The 17,484-nt window shown below is 35.9% G+C and overlaps 1 protein-coding gene across 2 annotated transcripts in view; it reads left to right on the plus strand.

Moving 5' to 3' along the window:
- LOC150081718 (uncharacterized) overlaps nt 1-17,484 on the plus strand; it is a 1,674,628-nt gene that overhangs the window by 1,139,080 nt on the left and 518,064 nt on the right. For both annotated transcript variants that reach the window (XM_090378825.1, XM_090378826.1), the window contains one exon: nt 16,317-16,545. In XM_090378825.1, coding sequence (XP_090234951.1) covers nt 16,317-16,545 — 229 coding nt within the window. The remainder of the gene's footprint in view (nt 1-16,316; nt 16,546-17,484) is intronic.

The raw sequence follows: 17,484 nt of genomic DNA on the forward strand, positions 1-17,484 counted from the left end.
TACACCATTGCATATGAAACATCAAAGGTTTATTATCTACAGATTGAGAGAGATAACTATAATAATAATAATATTAAGAATTAGATGATAATTAAAGGAGGTAATTGTCATCTCTTCATTAATATTATTATTATTTATCTTTCTATAAACTTATAGCTAACAAACCTCATTTTTTCCATACAGCAGTACTGGTGTTTGTGCCATTTTGTTATTACCTAAATACCTACAGAACTCCTAATATGCCATTATCTGAGGTTTATTAGAACTCATTATTCTAAAATGTATGTTATATTCTGATATTTGGCTGTTAATTAAAGTGTCTGAATTATGATCCCACAAGGCATGATATCATGTTTGTATTAAAAAAAATACAGCTATGCATATTTTTGTTCTGTTTTTTTGTCATTCTTTTCTTTTTCATGCCATGTATATGACTATAACCGATGTGACCATAAACAAACATAAATTGCCTCAGATGGCAGCATTGTATATTCCATATCAAGCTTGCCCAGAGTTTTATTGACACTTCACATAGAGATTCAGTGCTAAGTGCATGCAAGGTAGACTTGAGTAATTGAAATACTATGAAGTGAATAAATGGTAGGCAAGTTAGTATTAGAATTGGTGCAGTGATACAAGGAAGCAAGCTCATGCAGCATCGGGGGCTCATTTTTTCATTCCCTCTAATATCACTGGCCAACAAATATAAAAACTTTCATGCCTGGAGCAAAAGTTACATATGCTAAAGGAAATTGATCTGCTGATTCTGAAAATACCAAAAATATGTCTCTATCCCATCTCTATTGAAAGATAAACAGAATTTTTAGTATCTTAATAATGACTTCTTAATTATTCATTTTAAAATACTTTAATTAAATATAGACTATAAAATATTTAAGGGCAACGGCCTCATGCTACGAGGTAGAATGACTAACATGTAGGTTAGTGCAAAAGCATCATTTTAACATAGCCATCTGCCAAAGTAGTTAAATTAATTAATTAAATTGGCATGGTTTTGGTTATATCTCATATTGTGAATGCCTTCACAATGAGTTTCCATGGTATTGTACTACCTCAAATAAATAACATTTCACCAGTGGAGAAGACTACTGTTATTTATTCTCAGCAGATACCACTACCACCACCCAGATGGCACCGTTTCAAAGCTTGTTGGCTTCTCTTCGGTGGGTGGGCAGGTACCCTGGTGTTGCAATAGTGACAACCCAGTTATGAAGTATAACTTCACAATATGAGAGATGCCTGATGGTGTGCAGTGATATAGACTATAAAATATTTAAGGGCAAAGGCCTCATGCTACGAGGTAGAATGACTAACTGACCACCCACCAAAGGGAAGCCAACAAGTTTTGAAACAGTGTCATCTGGGTGGTGGTAGCTGCTGAGAATAAATAACAGTAGTCTTCTCCACTGGCGAAGTGTTATTTATTCAAGGTAGTACAATACCATGGCAACTCATTGTGAAGGCATTCACAATATGAAATATAACCAAAATGATGCCAATTTAATTAATTAATTTAACTACTTTGGTAGATGGCCACGTTAAAATGATGCTTTTGCACTAACCTACATGTTAGTCATTCTACCTCATAGCATGAGGCCTTTGCCCTTAAATATTTTATAGTCTATATCACTGCACACCATCAGGTATCTCTCATATTGTGAAGTTATACTTCATAACTGGGTTGTCACTATTGCAACTCCAGGGTACCTGCCCACCCACCGAAGAGAAGCCAACAAGCTTTGAAATGGTGCCATCTGGGTGGTGGTATCCGCTGAGAATAAATAATGGTAGTCTTCTCCACTGGTGAAGTGTTATTTATTCAAGGTAGTACAATACCATGGAAACTCATGAAGGCATTCACAATATGAGATATAACCAAAACAATGCCAATTTAGTTAATTAATTTAACTACTTTGGTAGATGGCTATGTTAAAATGATGCTTTTGCACTAACCTACATGTTTAATCTAATATATAATTACTATATGCATTCTGTTTCCTTAGAAATGTTTGCCACTCAGAGAGCTTTTCTTATAGTCCATTTTTCTTTCACTCAGAAGAAACTAACAGTAATTGCAGTATCCATGACAGTATCCCATTGATTTTGGTAATGCTTTTCCATCATGTATATGTCATTTCAAAGACATTTGGAAGAACATATACTTATAACATTACTATAAAGTTGATACAAGAGATTCATAATTATTCTTTCCTTCTTCCAAAAAATTCATCTGCAACTGCTTTAAATGATTTCCAAGGTACTAGTTCAGCCTCCTCCTTTAGCTTTATTTAAAATATATCTTTGAGTGTGGTGCAGGTAATTACTTTATTTAATGGCCAATGAAAATTAATTCTTTCATTTTTGCATCTGTTAAATTGGGTAACACTTCCTTTAGGTAGCAGAGTTCACTTTCTTCTTTATCCAGCAAATGTGGAAGAAGATTTTTTTTTTTTTTTTTTGTTTGACCATTGGAATATATTTTATATTACTTCTCCCTAGTAAATGTTTCCCTCTTTTTTTTTTCAACTGCTGCACAGTATAATGTTTTTCTGGTGTAGGGTAGTCCCACAAACACAGAAAACAATGGCGTTTTTGTGATTATCATCCAGACCAGTAAGAAATCCAATTACTTTAAAAACATTGTATTATAGAGAGTCGCGGTACTTTATTGCACTCAGGATCTTGTAAATATCTTCATATGTTTCTTTCAAGTCAAAGCATGAAGTAGTGGAACTGATGGGAATGCATTTCCATTCTGCAGCAAAACTGCTTTAAACTTAATTTGAGTCATCAAATGAAGTCTTTGCTTGTTAACAAGAGAGACTGCTTCAACAGGGATGGGATACACTTAAATAGGAAGGGTGCAAGAATAATTGCTGATGCTATCGGGGCAGAGTTAGGTGGGTCGTAAAAATGCTAGTTTGAGAGGATACACTGACTAATAGATTAACAGTAGCCGCTCGCTGGCAGAGATGAAAGTGATTCTTGCACTGCTTCTATTGAAATGTAATTGAGCAGCAGCCCGGAAAGCAAGGCAATGTGGATTTCCAGGACTGCTAGGAGTCATAGTAGAACAAGTGAATACATGGGCTGTTTTAGGGTAACTAACAGTAGAAACAGGTGTTTCTACTGCATGTACACCAATGCTAGGCCACCAAATACGGAGGATGCGGAAAGGTCAGGGAATGACCACCGCATATCCCAGAGCAATATGGCCTTAGTTGCTAATGCTCTTAAAAACCAAATAACAAACAAACACCAATGCTAGGAGTATAGTTAATGAATTTGATGAGCTTGAACTGCTAGTCAAGACATCAAAGGCAGATATTGTTGGGATATCAGAGATGTGGTGTCACACAGATATAAGCAGTGCAGATTTGGAATTTGGAACAATGTGTACAGAAAAGATAGACAGGATAGGAAGGTAGGCAGGGTTATGCTGTCAGCTAAGAAATACATAAAATCTAAGGAAGTGCATCCTGTTTATGTTGGTGGGCAATGCAATGTTGAGTCTGTTTAGTGTGACATAAGCACTGGGAAAGGAAAAATGAGAGTAGGTGTGTGTTATAGGCCTAATGAATCTGAAGAGTATAACGAGTAATTGTGCAGAGAAATAGTGGGCCAGTAAATTAGAATGTCTTATAATGGGGGATTTTAATTTCCCAGATATTGACCGAAATTTGTGGGTTGGTCACTCACACACTAGCAAGGCTTTTGTGGATTTATTGGATGATTGTTTTCTACAGAAGCATGTCCAGGAGGCAACTAGAGGGAGTAATACTCTTAATCTGATTATCAGTAGTGATTTTCAGGCATTAAGAATCTGCAGTTAAAGGAAGCACTAGGTCGCAGTAATCACAGTGTGCCAAAGTGGGATTTACTCAAAGAGGTACCTACCATCAGTGGTAAAGGGATGGGTTTTTGCTTTCATAAAGTTGGCAATGGTGGTCTGAGACAGTATTAAATTCTATACCATGGGACCAACTGATGATGCTACCAACAGCAAATTCGAAATGGGAAGCTAATAGGCTTTTCATACCAACTAAGAAATATTGTTTAAGATTTAGGCCTAAATGGATGTCAGATGAACTAATGAGACGTGTGGCAGAGAAGAAAAATGCATGGGATACATATAAATTAACAGGTGTCACAGAAGCCTACGATATAAATAAGCTGGTCTATAACCAAGTCACAACGGAGATTAGGCAAGCAAAGGCAAATTACGAGAAATCTTTGGAAAAGGATGCAAAGAAAAACAGCTTGTGTAAACTCTAGAAGGAAAGGGATGAATCAAATTGGTCCACTTGATATCGATGATTCAACTGTTGGTGATCCTGCTCAGGTAGCTAACAAACTAAATGAATATTTTGCATCTACATTCACACATGAGGAGTTATTCAGGGAGGGGAATGCCAGAAGTGTATTCAACTCTGGCAGTAAGCTAGATAATCTTGTAATAACTGAGAGAAAAGTGGAGGAGAAATTGCTGAAGATAAACATAAGAAAGTCAACTGCAGTGGATGGAATCTATCCAGTTATATTAAAGGAGGCAGCAAAGGAAGTAAGCAAACCCTTAGCCATAATTATGAGAGCTTCCTTGGACTCAGGAGAGGTACCCATGGGCTGGAGATGTGCAAATGTGACCCCAATCCACAAAGGAGAATTGAAGGGAGACACAGGTAATTACAGACCTGGTAGTTTAACTTCTGTTCCAGGATAATCACCTCCTTCTCCCTGCTAGAAAATCCTATTGATCTCTTAACATGTTCTCTGTTCAACTCAGAGTAATACTTTGTTCTTTCATTCTTTCAGGCGTTAGTTAAAGAAGCATTGTAGGATTATCTAGACAAGACTTCAGTTATAGCTCGCTTACAGCAAAGCAACTAGATGTAGGAAATAACTTTGATATCATATATTTGGATCTTAGAAAGGCTTTTGATACTGTTGCATATGAAGACTGCTGCACAAATTGGAGCAGTGTGGCATTGGAGGCAGATTGCTGCTATGGATAAAGGGATGGTTGGGTGGAAGAAGACAGAGTGGTAACAATGGATACTGCTCTTCGTGGACTAATTTTATTAGTGGAGTCCCCCAGGGTTCAGTGTTGGGTCAATTGTTGTTTTCTGTATTCATCAATGATACTGATGATGGTATAGCAGGCTTAATGTCCAAGTTTGCAGACAATACGAAGGTCGGCAGGGTTGTTAATGTCACTAATGACAGTACGCTGCTGCAACAGGATCTGGAAAGGTTGAGCAGATGGGCTGAAAGGTGGCAAATGAAGTTTAACATTGACAAATGTAAATTCTGCATATGGGAAGCAGTAACCCCAGAGTAACATGTGAACTCTGTGGTACTACACTGACAGGGGTACAGAACGAAAAGGTCCTGGGGGTAATTGTGCAGGCAGATATGAAGTTTTCTGAGCAGTACAGACGGTCTGCAAGAGTAGCTCATGGTGTCTTGTCAATGATATACAGGAATTTATTTTAGCACGGATAAGGAGGTGATTATCCCCTTGTATAAGGCAATGGTCAGGCCATACCTTGAGTAGAATTAGCATTAGTAGAGGCATATGATGCAAGAAAGCAAGCTTATGTAGCATCAGCCAAAAAAAAAAGTCTTATCTGTCTTTCCTCAATCTGAATTTATGCCCTCTCAAGTGATTATTCTGAGCAAGAGGAAGAGTCTCATCGGCATTAAGTATGTTCAAACCATTCAAGGCTTCATACACCTCCATCAGACCACCTTGCCGGTGCCTAGTCTCCAGACACTGTAATTTGCAAAACTTAAGCCTTTCTTCATAAGAGCAACCTTTGTTCTATTCACTAATCTTCTTGCCCTTCTCTGTACTCGTTCCATCAGCTCTATATCCTTCTTGAAATGAGGCCTCCAGACCTGTGTACAGTACTCAAGGTGTGGCCTGACCATTGCCTTATACAAGGGGATAATCACCTCCTTATCCCTGCTAGAAAAATTCCTGTATATCAGAAAAATTGACAAGATTTTTGAGAAGACACCATGATTTACTCTTGCAGCCTGTCTGCACTGTTCAGAGAACTTCATATCTGCCTGCACAATTACCCCCAGGTCCTTTTCATTCTCTACCACTGTCAGTGTAGTACCTCAGAGTTGATATGTTGCTCTGGGGTTGCTGTTTCCCATATGTAGTACTTTACATTTGTCAATGTTAAACTTCATTTGCCACCTCTCAGCCCATCTGCTCAACCTTTCCAGATCCTGTTGCAGCAGCGTAGCGTCAGTAGTGACCTTAACAACCCTGCCAACCTTTGTATTGTCTGAAAACTTGGACATTAAGCTTGATATACCATCATCAATATCATTTATAAATGCAGAAAACAATAATGGACCCAACACTGAACCCTGAGGGACTCCACTAATAACATTAGTCCACGATGAGCAGTGTCTATTGATTACCACTCTGTCTTCTCCCCCTCAACCATTCCTTTATCCATAGCAGCAATTTGCCTCCAATGCCACACTGCTCCAATTTGTGCAGCAGTCTTCCATGTGCAACAGTATCAAAAGCCTTTCTAAGATCCAAAATATAATATCAAAGTTATTCCCTGCATCCAGTTCTTTTGTGACTGCATCATAGTATCCAATCAAATTGGTCAGGCAAGACTTTCCCTTAAGAAAACCATGCTGTGTCCGAGCTGTAACTGAAGTCTTGTCTACATGATCCGGCAGTGCTTCTTTAACCATTGCCTCCATTAATTTTCCGGGAACAAAAGTTAAATTCACAAGTCTATAATTACTTGTCAGCCTTTGATCCTCCTTTGAGAATTGGGGCACATTTGCACATCTCCAGTCTATGGGTACCTCCCTCGAGTCCAAGGAAGCGCTCATAATTATGGCTAATGGTTTGCTTACTTCCTTTGCTGCCTCCTTTAATATAAATAGATGGATTTCATCCACCCCAGGTGCCTTTCTTATGTTTATCTTCAACAATTGCTCCTCCACTTTTCTCTCAGTTATTACAAGATTATCTAGCTTACTGCCAGAGTTGAATACATCTCTGACATTCCCCTTGCTGAATAACTCCTCATGTGTGAATGTCCATGCAAAATATTCATTTAATTTGTTAGCTACCTGAGCAAGATCATCAACAGTTGAACCATTGATATCAAGTGGACCAACCTCATTCATCCCCTTCTTTCTAGAGTTTATTTAAGTAAATAACTCTTTGCTGTTTTTCTTTGCATCCTTTGCCAAAGATTTCTTGTAATTTGCCTTTGCCTGCCTAACCTCCTTTGTGACTTTGTTACAGACCAGTTTATATCTATCATGGGCTTCTGTGTCACCTGTTAATTTATATGTATCCCATGCATTTTTCTTCTCTGCCACATTTCTAATTAGTTCATCTGACATCCATTTAGGCCTAAATCTTGAACAATATTTCTAAGTTGGTATTAAAAGCCTATTAGCTTCCAAGATTAATTCTTTGAATGCTTCTCATTTTGAATTTGCTGTTGGTAACATCATCATCATCAGTTGTCCCACCGTATAGAATTGAAATACTACTCTGACCACCATGTTTTTGATATTCTATAATTTTAGTTCCTGCTTAAAGTAACTTCTACTGTTGTAACCTAGAACCAAGGAGTTATTCTTATTGTTTAGATAAGTTTAACCACAATTTGAGTAATTTAACTCTTCTTAAGTGTGGCACGTTATAATTTCCTGTCTGGTTGTCCAAATCTGTTGAAGTGGACTGCCCCATAAATAGAATTTCTGCAACACAAAAATTATCACTATATTATTTGCTGCTTCCTTTATCGCATGATTTTGGGGATCTAGTATCAGAACGGTCTTATTGCAGATGGTATATTAAGGTATTTAATGTTGTGCTTGATTTTTGTGTACATTTCTGATATTTTTGTAATAGAAATGTAGCAATTTCCGCTGTAGTTGCAGTTCTCGCCCCACCATAGGAAAGCAAAAGGCATACTTTTAATTTTCACAATTAGCCGTATCCTTAGAGATGTAGTGCAAGTAATATAGCACAGGTGTGGGGTCCAAGTTTTGCAATGATCACCAATCATGCAACAAAAGCACAAAGAATATACACATTTTGTAATAATGTAGCTTTACTTCCTCTGAAAGGCGCCTCCGTAGCCAGGTGGGAAGGAGCAGCAGTGCGTAGCACACGCTTCTTGATTAGACCGGGGTTCGAGCCCGTCACCACCAAATATGGAGGATGCGGAAAGGTCAGGGAATGACCACCGCATATCCCGGAGCAATATGGCCTTAGTTGCTAATGCTCCTAAAAAAAAAAAAAAAAAAAAAACTTCCTCTGAATTTTTGGTGTATACCATCACATATTAGCATTAGTAGAGGCACGATCCAAGCAAGCTTATGCAGCATCAGCCAAAAAAACCCCTCCCATTTCACTCCTCCATTCGTTCCAATTGCCTGTCCAGCTCAGCCTTAAATTTATTTAGGCTATGAACTTCCACAACAAAAGATGGAAGTCTGTTCCACAAATCAACTACCTGCTGGCTAAATGGCAAATTTCCACACATCTATTCTATAACTGTCTTTCCTCAATTTGAATCTGTGCACCATCAGGTTCTTAATCTAAGCTAGAGGAAGAGTGCCATCTGCATTCAGCTTGCTCAACCCGTTCAAGGCTTTATACACCTCAATCAGATCACCTCGCAGGTGCCTACTCTCCAGGCACTGCAATTTGCAGAACTTGAGACTTTCTTGGTAAGAGGTACCCCCTTTGTTCCCCTCACCAATCTTGTTTGGCCTTTTTTGTACTTGTTCTAGCAACTCTACATCCTTCCTAAAATCATTGATAAATATAAAAAACGACAATGGGCCCAACACCGAACCCTGGGGAACTCCACTAATAACATTAGTCCATGAAGAGCAGTGTCCATTGATTATCAATCTCTGTCATCTCGCAATCAATCATCCCTTTATCCATTGTAGCAACTTTCCCTTAATGCCATACCTCCTCTCCAATTTGTACAGCAGTTTTCCCTATGCAACAGTATCAAAAGCTTTCCTGAAATCCAAGTATATGATATCAAAATTATTTTTGGCATTCAGTTCCTTTGTGACCACATCATAGTATCCAATCAAATTGGTCAGACAAGACCTCCCTTTAACAAACCTATGTTGTGACTTAACTATTATTGTAGATTTGTCTAGATGATCATGCAATGCTTCTTTAACCAAAACATACACATATAGTAGAAATTGTCAGGGTGATTCAGACACTTAGCCTCTTCTGATTGAAAGATTGTTATAAACAGTGCTGAGCAAAACACAGAAGAAACTAACAATATGTAATAGATATGCAGTTAAACTGTACGTGTACTTATACTCCCAAATGTCTTTCCATTACTGAAAGAGAGAAGTGGCAGGCAGACAGACAAGGTTGAACATATTAGTAGCCCTCCCCAGCATTATTGCTATCCATGAGCACATGCAAACATTATTATTTGAAGGTAATACAACAGGTCACTGTCATATCTACTTCCCTAAGTTGTATATGAGTAAACACAAAAACCTATATATGGTAGAAATTGACATGATCTGAAATTTTAAGAATTATTTTTAAAATCTAATAAAAAAAATTGATTATGAACAGTACTTTACTCAACCCTTTGAAAGCCTTAATCATTTAATTTAGTTCCCCATATAGTTCAAGGTACCTCAGTTTAACAGATGTTAGATCTTTATTCGTGTTTGTGCCCTTTAAGAGAAGTCATTGCTGTTAAAACTCTGTTACCTTTGTTAACAGTATCATGCTCCTGAATGTATTGCCAGTTCCTTGGTTGCATGTATCACTCCTATTAGTAATTAGAATGTTCAAGAGAAGGGAGATGACATTGTAAAAGAGAAACTGACCTATGATTTGTCAATCAGAGATACCCATTAACCCCACCCAGGAGATCAGTTCCCTTGTAATTATATGCATTGATTTTAATCACCGAAATTTAAAAAAATGGATTTTTTAATATTCTTTAATATTTTTCGTTTTTTAAATTTATATTCTGGTGTCAACTAGATGCCTCCATAAATTTTCTTATACACATCTTATATTCTCTTTTGATAAAATCCCTCCCCCCCCCCGCCTCTACACCAATTTTTTGAATTTTTTTACATTAAAAATATGGGAATTTAAACATGTTTAGCTACCTGTGATTACCATGTGTTTCCCTTTTCTGCATATTTACAATGTTTAGCAATTCAGTTTCACATTACTTCAGACACTTCTTTCACATTACTTCAGATACTTCTTTCCATGATGCATGGATCTATCTTTTCCAGTGTGCCTTCTCCTTGCCAGAGAAATTACATCTCTTACAATTGCCCACTTGTTTTAAATACCACATTTAATCTGTATTTGTTACTTAATTCTGTAGTTTTTCTCTCCTCATACATATTTGTCACGGTGCCCTATTATTATCGTTATATACATTAAAGTGATATTTATTCAGCCAATGGGAGAAGAGGGATGCAGGTTATGTGGTAATACGTAACAAACACCAAAATATGTAACAGAAGCTTGTTTTACTGTGGTAAAACAAGCTTCTTTTTTAGCATGATCATGCTGGATAAACCTTGTGCACGCGCTTTGTTTACCTAGTATAACCACGCAGTGCCATTCTTGATTTCTATATATATAATGTATTTATGTATTCATAGCTGATGAAAGCTGCTGTAAGTATTTTATTTTATTTTATCAAAAGAAGCGAGCACAGTGAGCAGGGGGTGAAGCCCTGTAGTTATTATTAGTAGTAGTAGCTGTATGGTGCAAGGAAGCTTGAGGATTATGCTGCACCAGCAAAAAAAAATTTGAGTACCTTGAGAGAGAGAGAAATGATATCCAGCTCAGGACCCTGGGCATGCCGAGCCCATACTTACCAGATGTGAGCCCCTGGGGTTAATAATCTTTTTTGCTTTTGCACCATAAAAAAACAAATCAATCAATCAACCTCATACATGTTTTTATGGATAAACATAAAAACACTTTTTTTTTAATTTGTCTCTATCTGCATTTCCATGTGATGCAGCATTACCGTGATTTCATGAATTTGCATATTGATTTTTAAACCACGCTCTGTGCATTCATTTTGTTATTTTGGGTTGAGTTAATATGTTTATGTTCATCATCTTAACTTTTTCATATCACAGATTCTTGCTCTACATATTAGCATTTTGATGATTTTTGTTCTTCAGCTGGTCCAAATTAAAATTAATGTGATACCCAGTCTCTTTTTCTCTATACGTGTTACATCTCCATACGTCTAGATGGAGGGGAACATTATGTTCCCCTCCATCTAAAAATGGCAGTTTTCCTTCTTCCTTTATTGTCATTTTGAACCTAATGGATTTACATATATTGTACTCAAAAAATTGTTTGTAAAAAAATTGTCTACACATCTGAAGTATGTAGGTGGTAATGTCGAGTCTAAACCAATCTCTCTCTTCAAAATTTTCTACGCAGATATTCACCCTAAGGTGGTGATAGTGGGTTTCCCATACTTAACCCATATCTCCATATGTAAATTTTCCCTTCAAATTGGAAGTACTTATATTCTAAAGCCAATTGTAATAGTCTAATTGCACTGTTCAATATGATTTTTACCTTCATGATATATCAGCTACTTACAGTAAATTTTTATGTGTACATTTAGAAAATAATTCTTAAAATTTCATGTCACAAAATCTACATATATAGGTTTTTGTGTTTGCCCATAATACGTATATCTCACTGCAGTTTAGGGAAATAAATATGACACTGTTTTATTACAAATAATAATCTTTGCACATGCTCATAGTTTTCAGTAATATTGGGGAGGATTAGCATGTTTAGCCTTGTGTGTCTGCTTCACACTTCTCTCTTACAGTGACAGTTGTAGTGTGAGCATGTGTCTGCATATTTCTTACATATCATTTCTTTCTTCTGTGTTTTGCTTAGCATTGTATTGTTAAAAAGTTTAAGGAAGTGTCTGAATCACTCTGTCATTTTCTGCTAAGTGTGTGTGTGTGTGTGTGTGTGTGTGTGTGTGTGTGTGTGTGTGTGTGTGTGTGTTTTACAAAAAAAATATATCAAGAGAGAGAAAAGCTACAGTATCATTAAATATGTATATTCATTGTTCTTTGGCTGCATGATTGGTGCTCAGGGCAAAACTTGGGCTTGACACTTGCACTATTAACTGTGCTACAAATCTGAGGATGTGGCTACCTGTGAAAATTAAAGGGATGCCTTTTGTTGTTCCTATGATGTGAAGAGAACTGCACAGTCACACTGACAATTGCTATTTTGGCATGACAAAATTATTGGGGATGTCCAGAAAAAGTAAGCACAGCATCAAATATCCTAACATATCGTCTGCAATAAGGCCTGTTCCACATAATGAAGACGTGCTGATACTAGATTCCCTAAATTGTGGAATAAAGAAAGCAGTGATGAATATAGTGAAGTTTCTTGCATTGCAGACTTTGCTGGACCATCTACTTCAACAGATTTTTGGACTACCAACCAGAAAATTATAATGCATTACATGTAATTAAGCAAAACGGGTTAAATCATTTAGTTCATAATTTAAACTGATCTAAAGAGCAAACAGAACTCCTTGGTTCTAGGTTACAACAGTGGAAGTTACTTAAGCAGCAGTATTGCATTTTTGTAATGCAAGTGATATTGGTCCACTGACAAACCCAAGATTTTAACTTTTAATATTTGAAAAAAGTTTTGGTTTTTTGAACTGTTTGTAGTGTACTAATGCTTGAAATTTTATCAGAAGATTGCAATGTTATTAATTTCAGTTCGTGATTTCTTTAATAATCAAAAATATTGCAAATATTGATTTTTTTCCACTAAGTATACTAATTAGTTTAATGAAGTAAAAAGTTTATTAATTTTATTTAAAATTTCTAGAAAAATATTGGTAACAAAACTGAAACATAATATCAGTGAAATTTAAGTTGGTGGAAGCATTATTGCAACACAACAAAATGGCATGGGCAGGCTGCAAACAAGTTATATCGGATAAAGCAAAGCCTCTAATCAAATACTGGCAGTCTGGTCTGCGCAGGAACTGTAAAGAGGAAGTTGTTCTGTCTCGACACCACATAGGACATTGTCACTTGATGCACTGCTATCTGCTGAGGGCAGATGATCGTCCTATGTGTAGAATTTGTGTCACTGTTTTAACAGTCCTCATATTTTAATCGAATGTGTCTGTTTTGTTAATGATTGTCGTTTATGTTTAACTCATCTCTCTCTGACCCTTATAAACTTATCAGACAGATTTTATCAGACAATGACAATGTGTCAGCTATATTTAAGTTTTTACAACTTATTAATCTATATTATTTTATCTAGAATGTCTTATCATATCATGCTTTAACTGTTTTATATTGTATGCTCTTTTAATTAGAATATTATATTAAGCAAAAGTACAAAAGTATGTTATAATATCATACTTTTGCATTTTATACCTTTTGCCTTGCTGCATTATAGCTTTAGATGCTAATGCACGATAAAACCCTGAAACAACCAACCAACCAACAAAACAAATTAAGCCAATATTCACAAAAAAATAAGTTATTTTAAATTAATTTATTTTAATGAAAAGTAAATAAATTGTTATTACTTTTGCCTATATTTGTCATGAATATTATAAACATGAAATAAATAAAAAAAAAAAAGGTAAACTGCAGCCATTATCAATCCGCTGCAGGATGGAAACCTCCTCAATAACGTTGAGGGAAATGGCCCATAATATGCCACGCTGGTCGAGTGTGGATTGGCAGATCGACTGTATTTAGCAGTCAGGGGCTTGAACCCTGGTCTACTCAAAGAGCATGTGCTACTGCACCCTCCTCCTGACAACTAGGCTACGAAAGCTGCTAACATGAAGTAGTAATGTGAAGTCATTCGTGGTCTTTTTTTCAAGGTTTTTGTGACATTCACTACTTAAATTCTGCTCGGTTGAAATAAAAATGAATTGCAATACATTACTTCATATTTATTTATTTTTCTTATAACAGCCTTCTTTGCATATCACTTGCAGATTGATGCTTTATAAATTCATTAGGAAAAAAAAAAAAAAAATTATTATGGACCAGTGTATTGTATTCTAGCTGATATCATACATAGCACACAACTCCAATTGTCAGTTCACTCTCCCCCACTTCATAGAATTGTAGAATGTGACAATCTGTGCATTATTTTGTTCTCCTGGCTTCCTGGAATTTTTCTTATATTCACTACATAAATTCTGCTTGGCTGAAATACAGAATGAATTGCAATACATTACTTTATGTTTATTTATTTTTCTTATTAACATCCTTTTTTTCATATCACATTTTAAATTGATGCTTTATATATATATATATATTTTTTTTTAAATGAAAACCCCAAGCACAACAGGTATTAGAACCTATAGTACTTAGTGCCATGCATGGGTTGAAAGTTGAGTAGATGACAGAAGGTATTTTTCGACATTAGACTTGAACTTCTGAAGATTCTAATTTTCAGGAAATACATATGAAGGAAGGTTGTTCCAGAAAACAGAAAGTGAATGAATAAATGACAAAGAAGAAAAGTTGGTTCTGTGAGTTTGAAGTTGAACAGTAAAAGGATGTTGATTGGTCGCGGCACGTGTTCTGACTGTTTTGGAAGAGAGAGTGGGAATAATAGAAGCCAGTTGAGAAGAACAGTGTCCATGAAAGTATCTATAGAAAAGGCATGCAGCAGAAAGAGAACGTCAGTGAGACAGAGTGGAGAGAGAGAGAGAGAGAGAGAGAGTGAGAGTGAGATGAGTCATTAATTAACCTAATTGCCCTCTGTTGAATGGAATCTAAAAGCCTGAGAGATGTTTGGGGACACCGCCCCCAGATGTGGGAACAATATTCCATGGTAGAGCGGATTTGTCATTTGCACAGAGTGAACAGCTGTTTGTAAGAAAAGTAATGCCGAGAGTGAAAGAGAACACCCAGTTTTTTAAATGTAGAGGAAGCAGTATTAGTAATGTGCTTATGCCAAGGGAAATTATAAGTCAGGTTAATTTCCAATAGAGATATATGATCTCGCCTAGAAATCAGAGTGTCATCAAAGATAAGCACAGGAGCAGAAGAATCCTTTTTGCGTGTACAAGACAGGACTGAGTTCTAGAAGGATTGACATCTACTAAGTTATCTTTACCCCACTGGTGTTGATCAGGTGGAAGATTTCTAGATAGGTTAATTGATTTCTCCATTACTTTAGAAAGAGTAGATGTAAGTGCAATGGGATGGTAATTGGATTGGAGGGATTTGTCACCCTTTTTAGGAATAGGCTGGATATGAGCAAGGAAAAGGAAAGACACCTTTGGAATAAGAAAGTGAAAAAAGGTGATACAGAACAGGAGTATGTTCAGGAGCACAGGTATTGTGCTCCTGAACTTTTGAGAATAAGTGAAGAAATACTATCCATAATTTTGGATAGCGTCCATCCTTCATTCTCTCTATATGCTGGATCCATCTGTTTCAGTATGAGTCAATAAAATTCAGTACTGAGGTTGTCTCCAGTTCTGACATTTTCTTGATTTCTTTTGATGTCAAGTCTAGTGTAGCCTATGGTTCTGTGCATGAAGTGCATTTCTGTAGCAGTTAACCACCTCCTGTCTTCTATGTGCATTGAGCTTTGGTATAGGCAGAAAATGAACCTGGAGATTTGGAAACAAGCCAATTATGATTTGAAACTTATGAATTAAGAAAAATTATAGGCCAAATTGAAAATCCAATTAGAGAGAAGGTAACTGTAAAGCAAAAAAATGATTAAGTAAAAGTGATTAAATTAAAATAAGGAGTGATAGCCAGCATCAGATATGGGCGGGTAATTTTGGTTATAGGTCCAAAAAAAAGGGTAGGGCAAATATAAAATTCAAATCTGATGTTAGCTAAAGTAAAAATTGATACAGATCAGGTACTTCATCAGGGGACTACACCCAATCATGTATCAAGGACTATGTTTCTATACTTGTCCATACCTGTGGAGGATAATCAAATTTAAGAACAAAACTGAGTGAGTTCAAAAGAGGGGTAAAGTTGTATAACTCTCACAAAATATGAACAAGGTAGTCCCAATGCAGTGTTTGCTTAATAGCAAAATAAATTAAGGTGAATTAAGAAGTATAGTGATAATAACATTAAAATAAAAATAAATGGTTTATAAGCAAATGACACAATTTAGAATAAATTCAGTGGTGTGTGTAATATGCAAATCAGTTTTAAATATTGAAATATGTAATATTTTGTTATAGGTTCTGGCTGATGGACTGTAGGCAGGTTAATGAGGCAAATAAATTTGCAACAGAATTGTATAGAGAGGTCATTCACGTTCCTTTTATGGCCAAGTTTGTTGTCTTTGCAAAACGATATGATCCAATGGAAGCACAGCTAAGAGTGTTTTGCATGACAGATGATAAGGAAGACAAGACACTTGAAAATCAAGAACACTTTATGGAAGTAGCCAAAAGCCGAGATGTTGAGGTAAATTCTCTGCAATAGTGCTATATTTACTTCAATCATTTGTTGTGAAAGAGTAAAAAATGTCAATCTGTTCATCTCTCAATATATATGCACAGGGGTTCAGAAATACAACTGAAATTTGCTTGTCACCTAACTGTCTACTCATTAACACATGTTTTATAGAATTTAAACTTCTGTGTTATTAATGTTAGTTGTGAAATGATAATGTTTTTTTTTTTTTTTTATTATTATTATTATTTGTGAATTAGGTTACTGTTTATTCTTATTTTCTCAGCTAAGTATTATACATACTCAATTTAATGAATCAAATAAGGACATTAAAAGATTTTAATTAAAATGATGATTCTGTTGGTTTCCTTTTTTAAGTTTTGCATATTATAATGTTCTTATCAAACTTAAACATAAATCAGTATGATCTATGAAAAAAGTTACTACCTTTACTTAAGCCAGACAACTGGGTAATAAAATATCAATATGAGAAATCTGGTAAAGTCTGGCCAAGAACTTCTTCCATGGTCCCACAGTTTACAGATAAAGAATTTTTGGCAAAAGCTAGTATTTTTGCATCATTTGTTATTTTTCAGATAGTTTTTTGAAGAAAACTATATGATTGATATTGAATATATAACAATATTTCTGATAAATATGCCTTCTCAACTTCTATAGAGCACATTACTGGGTTAAATTCATTTATAATTTGCCTCTGTTATTTCCTGCAGCAAAATAATTCAGACATATTACAGGATAACCACTTTCAGCCTGAGGGAATATGTTTTTTTTCCTGTGTGTTATTCCCGGTTTTTAAGTTTGCCACATGTAAATCGACCTGTGAACACACATTTCTGTAGAAGTGTGTTCACAAGCTGATTTACATGCTATGTACATAATATACAATGGCATAATATAAGTCCTTCTTGCACCTACCCCTGTCTTCTTCAT

This window comes from Mastigoproctus giganteus, chromosome 8 (genome assembly GCF_048544385.1).
Source record: "Mastigoproctus giganteus isolate SK-2022 chromosome 8, ASM4854438v1, whole genome shotgun sequence".
Lineage (NCBI taxonomy): Eukaryota > Metazoa > Arthropoda > Arachnida > Uropygi > Thelyphonidae > Mastigoproctus > Mastigoproctus giganteus.